The following is a 15295-nucleotide window of genomic DNA, read 5'->3' on the forward strand; positions in this document are numbered from 1 at the left end:
GTGTTTTTCTTGTGATGCAACATTCACGTGGATCATATGAGCGCCTCAGTTGAAGGTCACTGATAAGAGAAAATACTTCAAGTGATTTAAGAGTCACTGATTCAATGATTGAGGGAATGTTTGAGTCGTCAAAGACTGTTAGTTGATCCTCAACAATCATTCTTTCACTCACAGCTGTGTGTGTTTCTATCAGCAGTTAGTGACTCTTGGTGACTTCAACTGAAGATGTTCATGAGTCAATGCAGCTCAAAACTTCTCTTTTATTGAGCTTCACGAACTGCTCGTCAAAAGTGCTGCAGACAGTCGTGGAGGAAAGTCGACTCACAAGAGAAGAAGCAACAAACTGCAGCCATGAGAATGAAATCACGACTGAAGTGTGAGACAAACTTGTGTTTCACCTGGTTTTCCATGAATGTGGAAGATTCTATCTTAGGTGGTCTGCACATGGAAGAGTCAGAGTCTTGCTCAGATCATTGGTGTCCTTGTAGAAGTAGACAGAACTTATTGACGGCCTGATGTTCTTCACAGAGAGGATCAGCAGGTCTCGGATGTTCTCAGTCTCCAGTGTGTCCAGCAGCATCAGACAGATGTGGACTCCACACTTCAGGTATGTTCTTCAGCCTCACCTGCTGACTACAACAGCTGCTAACTCACCAGTCAGCTGCTTCTGCTGCTTCATGAAGCTCTGATCCTGGACAACTCCACCTGTCAGCTTCATACATGAAGTAGAAGGTCTGGTGTGGCTGAGACTCTTGTTTAGTTTTAGAGAGAAGATGAGATTTGAATGTGACTCAGACTCTCTGGTCCTACTCTTGAAGAAAGTATTGCTCAACAGGTCCTGGTTAGACTTGGACTGAGACATACCTCTGGTGACCTCTGTAGGTCACATGATCAAGTCACATGTTTGTGTTTCAGCTGCTGGAGGACAAGGTCATGACCCTGGTGAAGGAGGAACTGGAGAGAGTGAAGAAGTTTCTCAGACCAGGTGAGCAGAAACACCTGGATGATGAGGAAGAGGAGCAGTTGAAGTGTGAAGAGGAGCAGATGAGGAGCAACAGAGAAGCTTTCCTGAAGATCATCCTGAACCTCCTGAGGAGCATGAAGCAGGAGGAGCTTGCTGGTCTTCTGTGGGGAAGTAAGAGGATTTGAACCTTCAACCTGCTGAAAATGAAGTCTTGAATCTATTAGAACATTCGAGATTGAAATTCCTGCAGCTGCTGAGAAGATTGATCTTCAGCTTTTAGAATCTTGTGACTCATGTGACTTCTCTTCTTCAGGAAGTCGTGTAGAAAAGATTCAACGACTGCTGAAGAGGAGCCTGAAGAAGAAGTTCCACAGTGTGTCTGAGGGGGTCGCTAAAGCAGGAAACTCTGCTCCTCTGAATCAGATCTACACGGAGCTCTACATCACTGAGGGGGGCACAGACCAGGTCAACCAGGAGCACGAGGTCCGACAGATCGAAGCAGCCACCAGGAACCAGACCAGACCAGAAACCACCATCAGACAAGAAGACCTCTTTAAAGCCTCACCTGAGAGAGACCCACCAATCAGGAGCCTGCTGACGAAGGGCGTGGCTGGAATTGGGAAGACCCTCCTGACACAGAAGGTCACTCTGGACTGGACTGAAGGCAAAGCTCACCAGAACTTCCACTTCATGTTTCCTTTCACCTTCAGAGAGCTGAACCTGCTGAAAGAGAAGAAGTTGAGTTTGGTGGAACTTGTTCATCTTTTCTTTCCTGAAACCAAAGATCTCAGCAGTTTTGAAGGACTCCAGGTTCTGTTCATCCTTGACGGTCTGGACGAGTGTCGACTCCCTCTGGACTTCCTCAACAGTCGGGTCCTCACAGCAGCTACAGAGTCCACCTCAGTAGACGTCCTCCTGACAAACCTCATCAGAGGGAATCTTCTTCCCTCAGCTCGTCTCTGGATGACCACACGACCTGCAGCAGCCAATCAGATCCCTCCTGAGTGTGTGGACATGGTGACAGAGGTCAGAGGGTTCACTGACCTCCAGAAGGAGGAGTACTTCAGGAAGAGGTCCAGTGATGAGGAGCAGACCAGCACCATCATCTCTCACATCAAGAACTCCCGAAGCCTCCACATCATGTGTCACATCCCGATCTTCTGCTGGATCACTGCCACAGTTCTGGAGGACATGTTGAAGAGCGGAGACACAGGACAGCTGCCCAACACCCTGACTGAGATGTTCATCTACTTCCTGGTGGTTCTGTCCAAAGTCAAGAAGCTGAAGTACCATGGAGCAGCTTGGACAGACACAGTTTGGGATCCTGAGAGCAGCAAGATGATGGAGTCTCTGGGAAAACTGGCTTTTGAGCACCTGAAGAAAGGAAACTTGGTCTTCTATGAATCAGACCTGACAGAGAGTGACATCGACATCACAGCTGCTTCACTTCACTCAGGAGTCTTCACTCAGATCTTCAGAGAGGAGAGAGGACTGTACCAGGACCAGATGTTCTGCTTCATCCACCTGAGTCTTCAGGAGTTTCTGGCTGCTCTTCATGTTCACCAGAAGTTCTTCAACTCTGAAGTCAACCTGCAGTCAAGAATCGTTGACATAGAAAAGTTCTACCAGAAAGAAATCAATGATGCTGTAGAAAGTCCAAATGGACATCTGGACTTGTTCCTGCGCTTCCTTCTGGGTCTTTCTCTGCAGACCAGCCAGAGTCTCCTGACAGGTTTATTGAAACAAACAGGAAGAAGCTCTTGGACCAATCAGGACACAGCAAAGCTCATTAAGAAGAAGATCAGTGAGAATGTGTCTCCAGAGAGAATCATCAACCTGTTCCACTGTCTGAATGAAGTGAAGGACACTTCTCTGGTGGAGGAGGTCCAACAGCAGCTGAGATCAGGACGTCTCTCCACAGATCAACTGTCTCCTGCTCAATGGTCCACCCTGGCCTTCATCTTACTGTCCTCAGAGGAACATCTGGACGAGTTTGACCTGAAGAAATACTCTGCTTCAGAGGAGGTTCTTGAGAGGCTTCTGCCGATGGTTCAAGCTTCACATAAAGTTCTGTAAGTGGATCATTGGAACATCTCTGAAGATATAAACATCAACGTTTGATTTCCTGTTTCATTTTTTTCAGGCTGAGAGACTGTAAACTGACAGAGAGAAGTTGTTCACTTCTGTCCTCAGTCCTCAGCTCTCCGTCCTCTAGTCTGACTCAACTAGACCTGAGTAGAAACTTCGACCTGAAGGATCCAGGAGTGGAGCTGCTGTCTGCTGGACTGAAGAGTCCACACTGTCACCTGGAGACTCTCAGGTCAGAACATCATTTCTACAGCTTCAGAGCTGAAATGTGAAAGTCAGAGGTGAGACTCCAGAGAGTTTTGTCAAGTCGAGTCTTTAGTAAATAATCCTGAGTTCAAGTCACAAATCAATTAGAGGAGTCGACTCTCGAGTCATAAATCACTAGCATGAATCAACTCTCGAGTCACAAATCACAAGTTCAAGTCGACTCTTGAGTCGCAAGTAACTAGTAGGATTTGACTCTCGAGTCACACATCACTATTCCAGGTCAAGTGTCGAGTCACTAATAACTTGTCTGAGTCGACTCTCTAGTCAGAAATAACTCATTGGGGGCAAGTTTCGAATTACAAATCACCAGTCCGAGTCAAGTCTTGAGTCAGAGAACACGAGTCTGAGTCAAGTTTATAGTTACAAGTCCGATTCAAGTGTCGAGTCACAAGTTAAAGTTAATTCTCATATCAAGTCACACATTCCTAGTCCCAGTGAACACTGAAGAGACAAATAACTAGTCCGAGTCAAGTCTCAAGTAACAGATCCAGAATCTGAGTCGACTCTCAAGCCCAAAATCACAAGGACGACTCAGGTTTGAGTCACAAATCACTAGTTTAGGTCAAGTCTTAAGTCATAAATCACTAGTCCTAGTCGACACTTGAGTCACAAATAACTAGTATGAGTCGAGTCACTATAAATAAGTCCCAGTTGACTCGAGTCACAAATTCCGAGTCTCAGTCACGAGTCATAGGTGTGACTCGAGTCTCCATCTCTGCCAAAAGTATTGTCTTGAAACATGGAAGGAGATTATTTCCAAATATCAATGAAAAGGTGAGTAAACTCTTGATTTGACCCTCGCAGGCCTCCATATTCAAACCTGGAAATACAGAGAAAACATTTGAAACCTGGAGATTTAAAGAAACGACACATGTTTGAACAATGATGGAGGGAAACTTTGAAGACTTTGATGAATGGAAACATAATTAGAAGTAGAAAATAACAAGTTTATAGAAAGAAAACTTGATAGAAATCTTCAATTGAGACATTTTCATGAATCACAAATAAAAGGTGTCACCAGATGAAAACAAGTTGATCGATGTATTGATTGATAAACAACCTTCAAAAATAATCTACAAACATCTTTGTTTTTCTCATGACTTTTATTCATTTATTTCTATTGTGACTTTAGTTTTTCTTCTTCTCTTGTGTTTGTTTCTGGTATAAAAACAACATCAATCCTCTCACAACAGTCTCTGTGTATCATGTGACACTTTTATAAATAATGAAACAAAGTCAGGAAAGTGTTGAACTGATGAAAACATCATTATTTCATGTGTTTGATCAAGTTGATCCTGATTGATAGAAAAGTCTTCAAATATTCACACAATCATGTGATGATCTTATGAATGTAAAGAGTTCAGTGTTTCCTCAAATCAAGTCTTTCAAGTCAAAATAGAGAAAAAGTCACTTGTTGACGACACTCGTCTCTTTCACAGGCTGAACTTATGTGGACTGACAGAGAGAAGTTGTTCACTTCTGTCCTCAGTCCTCAGCTCTCCGTCCTCTAGTCTGACTCAACTGGACCTGAGTTACAACTTCAACCTGCAGGATCCAGGAGTGGAGCTGCTGTCTGCTGGACTGAAGAGTCCACACTGTCACCTGGAGACTCTCAGGTCAGAACATCATTTCTACAGCTTCAGAGCTGAAATGTGAAAGTCAGAGGTGAGACTCCAGAGAGTCAAAGTTTTGTCTTCAGTTTGTTCTTCAATGAAGCAGCTGATTCTAAGTGACATCAGTCTTCAGCAGGTTCTGACACTTGAACTTTGTTTATTTTGACTTCTGCTGGGGTCGTGCTGTTCAGTATGTTGACACATATTTACTGATCTCAAATACATTCAAAGACATTTGAGTGACACTTGTGATGTTCTAACTTGTTCTGTTTCTAGATTTCAATGCAGGGTAATGTTCATGGTGATGTGAGCATGTGTGATAAACACATCAGGAACTGTATGAAAACTGAAACATGTTCTTCTTCATCACAAGTCATATCATCATCACAATATTGAACAGTGTCATCACACATCCTGCTCTTATCTCTTCATTTCTACTCATCTTTGTCACCATTCTTGATTTCTCTTTTCCTTTCTCTTGTTGTTTTGTTCGTCACACATCACTAGTCCGAGTCAAGTGTCGAGTCACACATCACTAGTCCGAGTCAAGTGTCGAGTCACACATCACTAGTCCGAGTCAAGTGTCGAGTCACACATCACTAGTCCGAGTCAGGTGTCGAGTCACACATCACTAGTCCGAGTCAAGTGTCGAGTCACACATCACTAGTCCGAGTCAAGTCTCGAGTCACACATCACTAGTCCGAGTCAAGTGTCGAGTCACACATCACTAGTCCGAGTCAAGTGTCGAGTCACACATCACTAGTCCGAGTCAAGTGTCGAGTCACACATCACTAGTCCGAGTCAAGTCTCGAGTCACACATCACTAGTCCGAGTCAAGTGTCGAGTCACACATCACTAGTCCGAGTCAAGTGTCGAGTCACACATCACTAGTCCGAGTCAAGTGTCGAGTCACACATCACTAGTCCGAGTCAAGTGTCGAGTCACACATCACTAGTCCGAGTCAAGTGTCGAGTCACACATCACTAGTCCGAGTCAAGTGTCGAGTCACACATCACTAGTCCGAGTCAAGTGTCGAGTCACACATCACTAGTCCGAGTCAAGTGTCGAGTCACACATCACTAGTACGACTCAAAACTCGAGTCATAAATCACTAGTCCGACTCAAGTTTCGAGTCATAAATCTCTAGTCCGAGTCAAGTCTCGAGTCATAAATCACTAGTTCGAGTCAAGTCTCGAGTCATAAATCACTAGTCCGAGTCAAGTCTCGAGTCATAAATCATTAGTCCGACTCAAGTTTCGAGTCATAAATCTCTAGTCCGAGTCAAGTCTCGAGTCATAAATCACTAGTCCGAGTCAAGTCTCGAGTCATAAATCTCTAGTCCGAGTCAAGTCTCGAGTCATAAATCACTAGTCCGAGTCAAGTCTCGAGTCATAAATCACTAGTCCGAGTCAAGTCTCGAGTCATAAATCACTAGTCAGAGTCAAGACTCGAGTCATAAATCATTAGTCCGAGTCAAGTCTCGAGTCATAAATCATTAGTCCGAGTCAAGTCTCGAGTCATTAATCACTAGTCAGAGTCAAGACTCGAGTCATAAATCATTAGTCCGAGTTAAGTTTCAAGTCATAAATCACTAGTCCGAGTCAAGTCTCGAGTCATAAATCACTAGTCCGAGTCAAGTCTCGAGTCATAAATCACTAGTTCGAGTCAAGTTTCGAGTCATAAATCTCTAGTCCGAGTCAAGTCTCGAGTCATAAATCACTAGTTCGAGTCAAGTCTCGAGTCATAAATCACTAGTCCGAGTTAAGTTTCAAGTCATAAATCACTAGTCCGAGTCAAGTCTCGAGTCATAAATCACTAGTCTGTGTCAAGTCTCGAGTCATAAATCACTAGTCCGACTCAAGTTTCGAGTCATAAATCTCTAGTCCGAGTCAAGTCTCGAGTCATAAATCACTAGTTCGAGTCAAGTCTCGAGTCATAAATCACTAGTCCGAGTCAAGTCTCGAGTCATAAATCACTAGTCCGACTCAAGTTTCGAGTCATAAATCTCTAGTCCGAGTCAAGTCTCGAGTCATAAATCACTAGTTCGAGTCAAGTCTCGAGTCATAAATCACTAGTCCGAGTCAAGTCTCGAGTCATAAATCACTAGTCCGACTCAAGTTTCGAGTCATAAATCTCTAGTCCGAGTCAAGTCTCGAGTCATAAATCACTAGTTCGAGTCAAGTCTCGAGTCATAAATCACTAGTCCGAGTCAAGTCTCGAGTCATAAATCACTAGTCAGAGTCAAGACTCGAGTCATAAATCACTAGTCCCAGTCAAGTCTCGAGTCATAAATCACTAGTCAGAGTCAAGTCTCGAGTCATAAATCACTAGTCAGAGTCAAGACTCGAGTCATAAATCACTAGTCCCAGTCAAGTCTCGAGTCATAAATCACTAGTCAGAGTCAAGTCTCGAGTCATAAATCACTAGTCAGAGTCAAGACTCGAGTCATAAATCACTAGTCCCAGTCAAGTCTCGAGTCATAAATCACTAGTCAGAGTCAAGTCTCAAGTCATAAATCATTAGTCCGACTCAAGTTTCGAGTCATAAATCACTAGTCAGAGTCAAGTCTCAAGTCATAAATCATTAGTCCGACTCAAGTTTCGAGTCATAAATCTCTAGTCCGAGTCAAGTCTCGAGTCATAAATCACTAGTCCGAGTCAAGTCTCGAGTCATAAATCTCTAGTCCGAGTCAAGTCTCGAGTCATAAATCACTAGTCCGAGTCAAGTCTCGAGTCATAAATCACTAGTCCGAGTCAAGTCTCGAGTCATAAATCACTAGTCAGAGTCAAGACTCGAGTCATAAATCATTAGTCCGAGTCAAGTCTCGAGTCATAAATCATTAGTCCGAGTCAAGTCTCGAGTCATAAATCACTAGTCAGAGTCAAGACTCGAGTCATAAATCATTAGTCAGAGTCAAGTCTCGAGTCATAAATCCCTAGTCCAAGTCAAGTCTCGAGTCATAAATTACTAGTCAGAGTCAAGTCTCGAGTCATAAATCACTAGTCAGAGTCAAGTCTCGAGTCATAAATCATTAGTCCGACTCAAGTTTCGAGTCATAAATCTCTAGTCCGAGTCAAGTCTCGAGTCATAAATCACTAGTCCGAGTCAAGTCTCGAGTCATAAATCATTAGTCCGACTCAAGTTTCGAGTCATAAATCTCTAGTCCGAGTCAAGTCTCGAGTCATAAATCACTAGTCAGAGTCAAGTCTCGAGTCATAAATCATTAGTCCGACTCAAGTTTCGAGTCATAAATCTCTAGTCCGAGTCAAGTCTCGAGTCATAAATCACTAGTCCGAGTCAAGTCTCGAGTCATAAATCACTAGTCCGAGTCAAGTCTCGAGTCATAAATCACTAGTCCGAGTCAAGTCTCGAGTCATAAATCACTAGTCCGAGTCAAGTCTCGAGTCATAAATCACTAGTCCGAGTCAAGTCTCGAGTCATAAATCACTAGTCCGAGTCAAGTCTCGAGTTATAAATCACTAGTCTGAGTCAAGTCTCGAGTCATAAATCACTAGTCCGAGTCAAGTCTCGAGTCATAAATCACTAGTCCGAGTCAAGTCTCGAGTCATAAATCTCTAGTCCGAGTCAAGTCTCGAGTCATAAATAACTAATTTGAGTCAAGTCTCGAGTCATAAATCACTAATTTGAGTCAAGTCTCGAGTCATAAATCACTAGTCCGAGTCAAGTCTCGAGTCATAAATCACTAATTTGAGTCAAGTCTCGAGTCATAAATCACTAGTCCGAGTCAAGTCTCGAGTCATAAATCACTAATTTGAGTCAAGTCTCGAGTCATAAATCACTAATTTGAGTCAAGTCTCGAGTCATAAATCACTAATTTGAGTCAAGTCTCGAGTCATAAATCACTAATTTGAGTCAAGTCTCGAGTCATAAATCACTAATTTGAGTCAAGTCTTGAGTCATAAATCACTAATTTGAGTCAAGTCTCGAGTCATAAATCACTAATTTGAGTCAAGTCTCGAGTCATAAATCACTAATTTGAGTCAAGTCTCGAGTCATAAATCACTAATTTGAGTCAAGTCTCGAGTCATAAATCACTAGTCCGAGTCATGTCTCGAGTCATAAATCACTAATTTGAGTCAAGTCTCGAGTCATAAATCACTTTTATTCATTTATTTCTATTGTGACTTTAGTTTTTCTTCTTCTCTTGTGTTTGTTTCTGGTATAAAAACAACATCAATCCTCTCACAACAGTCTCTGTGTATCATGTGACACTTTTATAAATAATGAAACAAAGTCAGGAAAGTGTTGAACTGATGAAAACATCATTATTTCATGTGTTTGATCAAGTTGATCCTGATTGATAGAAAAGTCTTCAAATATTCACACAATCATGTGATGATCTTATGAATGTAAAGAGTTCAGTGTTTCCTCAAATCAAGTCTTTCAAGTCAAAATAGAGAAAAAGTCACTTGTTGACGACACTCGTCTCTTTCACAGGCTGAACTTATGTGGACTGACAGAGAGAAGTTGTTCACTTCTGTCCTCAGTCCTCAGCTCTCCGTCCTCTAGTCTGACTCAACTGGACCTGAGTCAAAACTTGAACCTGAAGGATCCAGGAGTGGAGCTGCTGTCTGCTGGACTGAAGAGTCCACACTGTCACCTGGAGACTCTCAGGTCAGAACATCATTTCTACAGCTTCAGAGCTGAAATGTGAAAGTCAGAGGTGAGACTCCAGAGAGTCAAAGTTTTGTCTTCAGTTTGTTCTTCAATGAAGCAGCTGATTCTAAGTGACATCAGTCTTCAGCAGGTTCTGACACTTGAACTTTGTTTATTTTGACTTCTGCTGGGGTCGTGCTGTTCAGTATGTTGACACATATTTACTGATCTCAAATACATTCAAAGACATTTGAGTGACACTTGTGATGTTCTAACTTGTTCTGTTTCTAGATTTCAATGCAGGGTAATGTTCATGGTGATGTGAGCATGTGTGATAAACACATCAGGAACTGTATGAAAACTGAAACATGTTCTTCTTCATCACAAGTCATATCATCATCACAATATTGAACAGTGTCATCACACATCCTGCTCTTATCTCTTCATTTCTACTCATCTTTGTCACCATTCTTGATTTCTCTCTTCCTTTCTCTTGTTGTTTTGTTCGTCACACATCACTAGTCCGAGTCAAGTGTCGAGTCACACATCACTAGTCCGAGTCAAGTGTCGAGTCACACATCACTAGTCCGAGTCAAGTGTCGAGTCACACATCACTAGTCCGAGTCAAGTGTCGAGTCACACATCACTAGTCCGAGTCAAGTGTCGAGTCACACATCACTAGTCCGAGTCAAGTGTCGAGTCACACATCACTAGTCCGAGTCAAGTGTCGAGTCACACATCACTAGTCCGAGTCAAGTTTCGAGTCATACATCACTAGTCCGAGTCAAGTGTCGAGTCACACATCACTAGTCCGAGTCAAGTGTCGAGTCACACATCACTAGTCCGAGTCAGGTGTCGAGTCACACATCACTAGTCCGAGTCAAGTGTCGAGTCACACATCACTAGTCCGAGTCAAGTGTCGAGTCACACATCACTAGTCCGAGTCAAGTTTCGAGTCATAAATCTCTAGTCCGAGTCAAGTGTCGAGTCACACATCACTAGTACGAGTCAAAACTCGAGTCATAAATCACTAGTCCGAGTCAAGTCTCGAGTCATAAATCACTAGTCCGAGTCAAGTGTCGAGTCACACATCACTAGTACGAGTCAAAACTCGAGTCATAAATCATTAGTCCGAGTTAAGTTTCAAGTCATAAATCACTAGTCCGAGTCAAGTCTCGAGTCATAAATCACTAGTCCGAGTCAAGTCTCGAGTCATAAATCACTAGTCCGACTCAAGTTTCGAGTCATAAATCTCTAGTCCGAGTCAAGTCTCGAGTCATAAATCACTAGTTCGAGTCAAGTCTCGAGTCATAAATCACTAGTCCGACTCAAGTTTCGAGTCATAAATCTCTAGTCCGAGTCAAGTCTCGAGTCATAAATCACTAGTTCGAGTCAAGTCTCGAGTCATAAATCACTAGTCCGAGTCAAGTCTCGAGTCATAAATCACTAGTCAGAGTCAAGACTCGAGTCATAAATCACTAGTCCGAGTCAAGTCTCTGGTCATAAATCACTAGTCAGAGTCAAGTCTCAAGTCATAAATCATTAGTCCGACTCAAGTTTCGAGTCATAAATCTCTAGTTTGAGTCAAGTCTCGAGTCATAAATCACTAGTCCGAGTCAAGTCTCGAGTCATAAATCACTAGTCCGAGTCAAGTCTCGAGTCATAAATCTCTAGTCCGAGTCAAGTCTCGAGTCATAAATCACTAGTCCGAGTCAAGTCTCGAGTCATAAATCACTAGTCCGAGTCAAGTCTCGAGTCATAAATCACTAGTCAGAGTCAAGTCTCAAGTCATAAATCATTAGTCCGACTCAAGTTTGGAGTCATAAATCTCTAGTCCGAGTCAAGTCTCGAGTCATAAATCACTAGTCCGAGTCAAGTCTCGAGTCATAAATCTCTAGTCCGAGTCAAGTCTCGAGTCATAAATCACTAGTCCGAGTCAAGTCTCGAGTCATAAATCACTAGTCCGAGTCAAGTCTCGAATCATAAATCACTAGTCAGAGTCAAGACTCGAGTCATAAATCATTAGTCCGAGTCAAGTCTCGAGTCATAAATCATTAGTCCGAGTCAAGTCTCGAGTCATTAATCACTAGTCAGAGTCAAGACTCGAGTCATAAATCATTAGTCCGAGTTAAGTTTCAAGTCATAAATCACTAGTCCGAGTCAAGTCTCGAGTCATAAATCACTAGTCCGAGTCAAGTCTCGAGTCATAAATCACTAGTTCGAGTCAAGTTTCGAGTCATAAATCTCTAGTCCGAGTCAAGTCTCGAGTCATAAATCACTAGTTCGAGTCAAGTCTCGAGTCATAAATCACTAGTCCGAGTTAAGTTTCAAGTCATAAATCACTAGTCCGAGTCAAGTCTCGAGTCATAAATCACTAGTCTGTGTCAAGTCTCGAGTCATAAATCACTAGTCCGACTCAAGTTTCGAGTCATAAATCTCTAGTCCGAGTCAAGTCTCGAGTCATAAATCACTAGTTCGAGTCAAGTCTCGAGTCATAAATCACTAGTCCGAGTCAAGTCTCGAGTCATAAATCACTAGTCCGACTCAAGTTTCGAGTCATAAATCTCTAGTCCGAGTCAAGTCTCGAGTCATAAATCACTAGTTCGAGTCAAGTCTCGAGTCATAAATCACTAGTCCGAGTCAAGTCTCGAGTCATAAATCACTAGTCCGACTCAAGTTTCGAGTCATAAATCTCTAGTCCGAGTCAAGTCTCGAGTCATAAATCACTAGTTCGAGTCAAGTCTCGAGTCATAAATCACTAGTCCGAGTCAAGTCTCAAGTCATAAATCACTAGTCAGAGTCAAGACTCGAGTCATAAATCACTAGTCCCAGTCAAGTCTCGAGTCATAAATCACTAGTCAGAGTCAAGTCTCAAGTCATAAATCATTAGTCCGACTCAAGTTTCGAGTCATAAATCTCTAGTCCGAGTCAAGTCTCGAGTCATAAATCACTAGTCCGAGTCAAGTCTCGAGTCATAAATCTCTAGTCCGAGTCAAGTCTCGAGTCATAAATCACTAGTCCGAGTCAAGTCTCGAGTCATAAATCACTAGTCCGAGTCAAGTCTCGAGTCATAAATCACTGGTCAGAGTCAAGACTCGAGTCATAAATCATTAGTCCGAGTCAAGTCTCGAGTCATAAATCATTAGTCCGAGTCAAGTCTCGAGTCATAAATCACTAGTCAGAGTCAAGACTCGAGTCATAAATCATTAGTCCGAGTCAAGTCTCGAGTCATAAATCCCTAGTCCAAGTCAAGTCTCGAGTCATAAATTACTAGTCAGAGTCAAGTCTCGAGTCATAAATCATTAGTCCGACTCAAGTTTCGAGTCATAAATCTCTAGTCCGAGTCAAGTCTCGAGTCATAAATCACTAGTCCGAGTCAAGTCTCGAGTCATAAATCATTAGTCCGACTCAAGTTTCGAGTCATAAATCTCTAGTCCGAGTCAAGTCTCGAGTCATAAATCACTAGTCCGAGTCAAGTCTCTAGTCATAAATCACTAGTCAGAGTCAAGACTCGAGTCATAAATCATTAGTCCGAGTCAAGTCTCGAGTCATAAATCACTAGTCCGAGTCAAGTCTCGAGTCATAAATCACTAGTCCGAGTCAAGTCTCGAGTCATAAATCACTAGTCCGAGTCAAGTCTCTAGTCATAAATCACTAGTCAGAGTCAAGACTCGAGTCATAAATCATTAGTCCGAGTCAAGTCTCGAGTCATAAATCACTAGTCCGAGTCAAGTCTCGAGTCATAAATCACTAGTCCGAGTCAAGTCTCTAGTCATAAATCACTAGTCAGAGTCAAGACTCGAGTCATAAATCATTAGTCCGAGTCAAGTCTCGAGTCATAAATCACTAGTCCGAGTCAAGTCTCGAGTCATAAATCACTAGTCCGAGTCAAGTCTCGAGTCATACATCACTAGTCAGAGTCAAGACTCGAGTCATAAATCATTAGTCCGAGTCAAGTCTCGAGTCATAAATCACTAGTCCGAGTCAAGTCTCGAGTCATAAATCACTAGTCCGAGTCAAGTCTCGATTCATAAATTACTAGTCCGAGTCAAGTCTCGAGTCATAAATCTCTAGTCCGAGTCAAGTCTCGAGTCATAAATCACTAGTCCGAGTCAAGTCTCGAGTCATAAATCACTAGTCCGAGTCAAGTCTCGAGTCATAAATCACTAGTCCGAGTCAAGTCTCCAGTCATAAATCACTAGTCCGAGTCAAGTCTCGAGTCATAAATCTCTAGTCCGAGTCAAGTCTCGAGTCATAAATGACTAATTTGAGTCAAGTCTCGAGTCATAAATCACTAATTTGAGTCAAGTCTCGAGTCATAAATCACTAGTCCGAGTCAAGTCTCGAGTCATAAATCACTAATTTGAGTCAAGTCTCGAGTCATAAATCACTAGTCCGAGTCAAGTCTCGAGTCATAAATCACTAATTTGAGTCAAGTCTCGAGTCATAAATCACTAATTTGAGTCAAGTCTCGAGTCATAAATCACTAGTCTGAGTCAAGTCTCGAGTCATAAATCACTAATTTGAGTCAAGTCTCGATTCAAAAATCACTTTTATTCATTTATTTCTATTGTGACTTTAGTTTTTCTTCTTCTCTTGTGTTTGTTTCTGGTATAAAAACAACATCAATCCTCTCACAACAGTCTCTGTGTATCATGTGACACTTTTATAAATAATGAAACAAAGTCAGGAAAGTGTTGAACTGATGAAAACATCATTATTTCATGTGTTTGATCAAGTTGATCCTGATTGATAGAAAAGTCTTCAAATATTCACACAATCATGTGATGATCTTATGAATGTAAAGAGTTCAGTGTTTCCTCAAATCAAGTCTTTCAAGTCAAAATAGAGAAAAAGTCACTTGTTGACGACACTCGTCTCTTTCACAGGCTGAACTACTGTCGACTGACAGCGAGAAGTTGTTCACTTCTGTCCTCAGTCCTCAGCTCTCCGTCCTCTAGTCTGACTCAACTGGACCTGAGTTACAACGACTACCTGCAGGATCCAGGAGTGGAGCTGCTGTCTGCTGGACTGAAGAGTCCACACTGTCACCTGGAGACTCTCAGGTCAGAACATCATGTCTTCAGTTCTTCTGGTCTCATGATTTAATGAAACTGTTTCTCCTTCATTACAGTCTGTCAAGGTGTCAGATCTCAGCAGGAGGTTGTTCTTCTCTGGCCTCAGCTCTGACATCTAACCCGTCCCATCTGAGAGAGCTGGACCTGAGCTACAACGATCCAGGAGGACCAGGACTGGAGCTGCTGTCTGCTGGACTGGAGAGTCCAGACTGGAGGCTGGAGACTCTCAGGTATGGACGGAGCAGCAGAACTCACTGACTGAGCTCCAAAGATCTTCTGAACATGTGATCAGAAGCAGAGAGATGTGAGTGTGTGACGCTGATCAAACTCTTCATCTGAACTGAGCACATGAATCAAACTCTCAGAGCTTCTCCATGTTCTCCTGCTGGACACCAGTGGAAGAACAAGGAGACAGTGGAGACTGAGCGAGTGTTTCTAGATCCATCTTTGTTGTGGTCAACACAGTCATGAAAGAACGTCCACTTAGCAGCATGAAGTCATGAAACATCTGAAGTCAAATGAATCTGATCTTCTCAATGTTTCTTCCTCCAGGCTGGATCGTGGACCACAGAGATCAACATCTGGAGATGAGAAGTGTAAGTTTGATTTGATTGATGGATGAGAACTCCTCAACTCTGTCAGCTTCTCGTGGAGCAGTTGTGATGTTG

At 42.6% G+C, this 15295-nt stretch overlaps 1 protein-coding gene across 5 annotated transcripts in view; it reads left to right on the top strand.

Annotated features, from left to right (window-relative positions):
• Positions 1 to 807: 807 nt before the first annotated feature.
• LOC148083109 (NACHT, LRR and PYD domains-containing protein 3-like) overlaps positions 808 to 15295 on the top strand; it is a 238050-nt gene continuing 223562 nt past the window's right edge. Inside the window, exons 1-8 of one of the 5 annotated variants that reach the window (XM_087786242.1) lie at positions 813 to 1135; positions 1278 to 3036; positions 3108 to 3284; positions 4759 to 4935; positions 9391 to 9567; positions 14439 to 14615; positions 14684 to 14857; positions 15180 to 15223. In XM_087786242.1, the coding sequence (XP_087642368.1) occupies positions 901 to 1135; positions 1278 to 3036; positions 3108 to 3284; positions 4759 to 4935; positions 9391 to 9567; positions 14439 to 14615; positions 14684 to 14857; positions 15180 to 15223 (2920 nt within the window). In that variant the 5' untranslated portion in view covers positions 813 to 900. Of the gene's footprint in view, positions 1136 to 1277; positions 3037 to 3107; positions 3285 to 4758; positions 4936 to 9390; positions 9568 to 14438; positions 14616 to 14683; positions 14858 to 15179; positions 15224 to 15295 lie in introns of all 5 variants that reach the window. The other 4 variants (XM_087786243.1, XM_087786245.1, XM_087786247.1 and 1 more) reach the window with 4 other exon arrangements.

Source organism: Callionymus lyra, chromosome 3 (assembly GCF_982586985.1).
Source record: "Callionymus lyra chromosome 3, fCalLyr1.hap1.1, whole genome shotgun sequence".
In the NCBI taxonomy this organism is placed as follows: domain Eukaryota; kingdom Metazoa; phylum Chordata; class Actinopteri; order Syngnathiformes; family Callionymidae; genus Callionymus; species Callionymus lyra.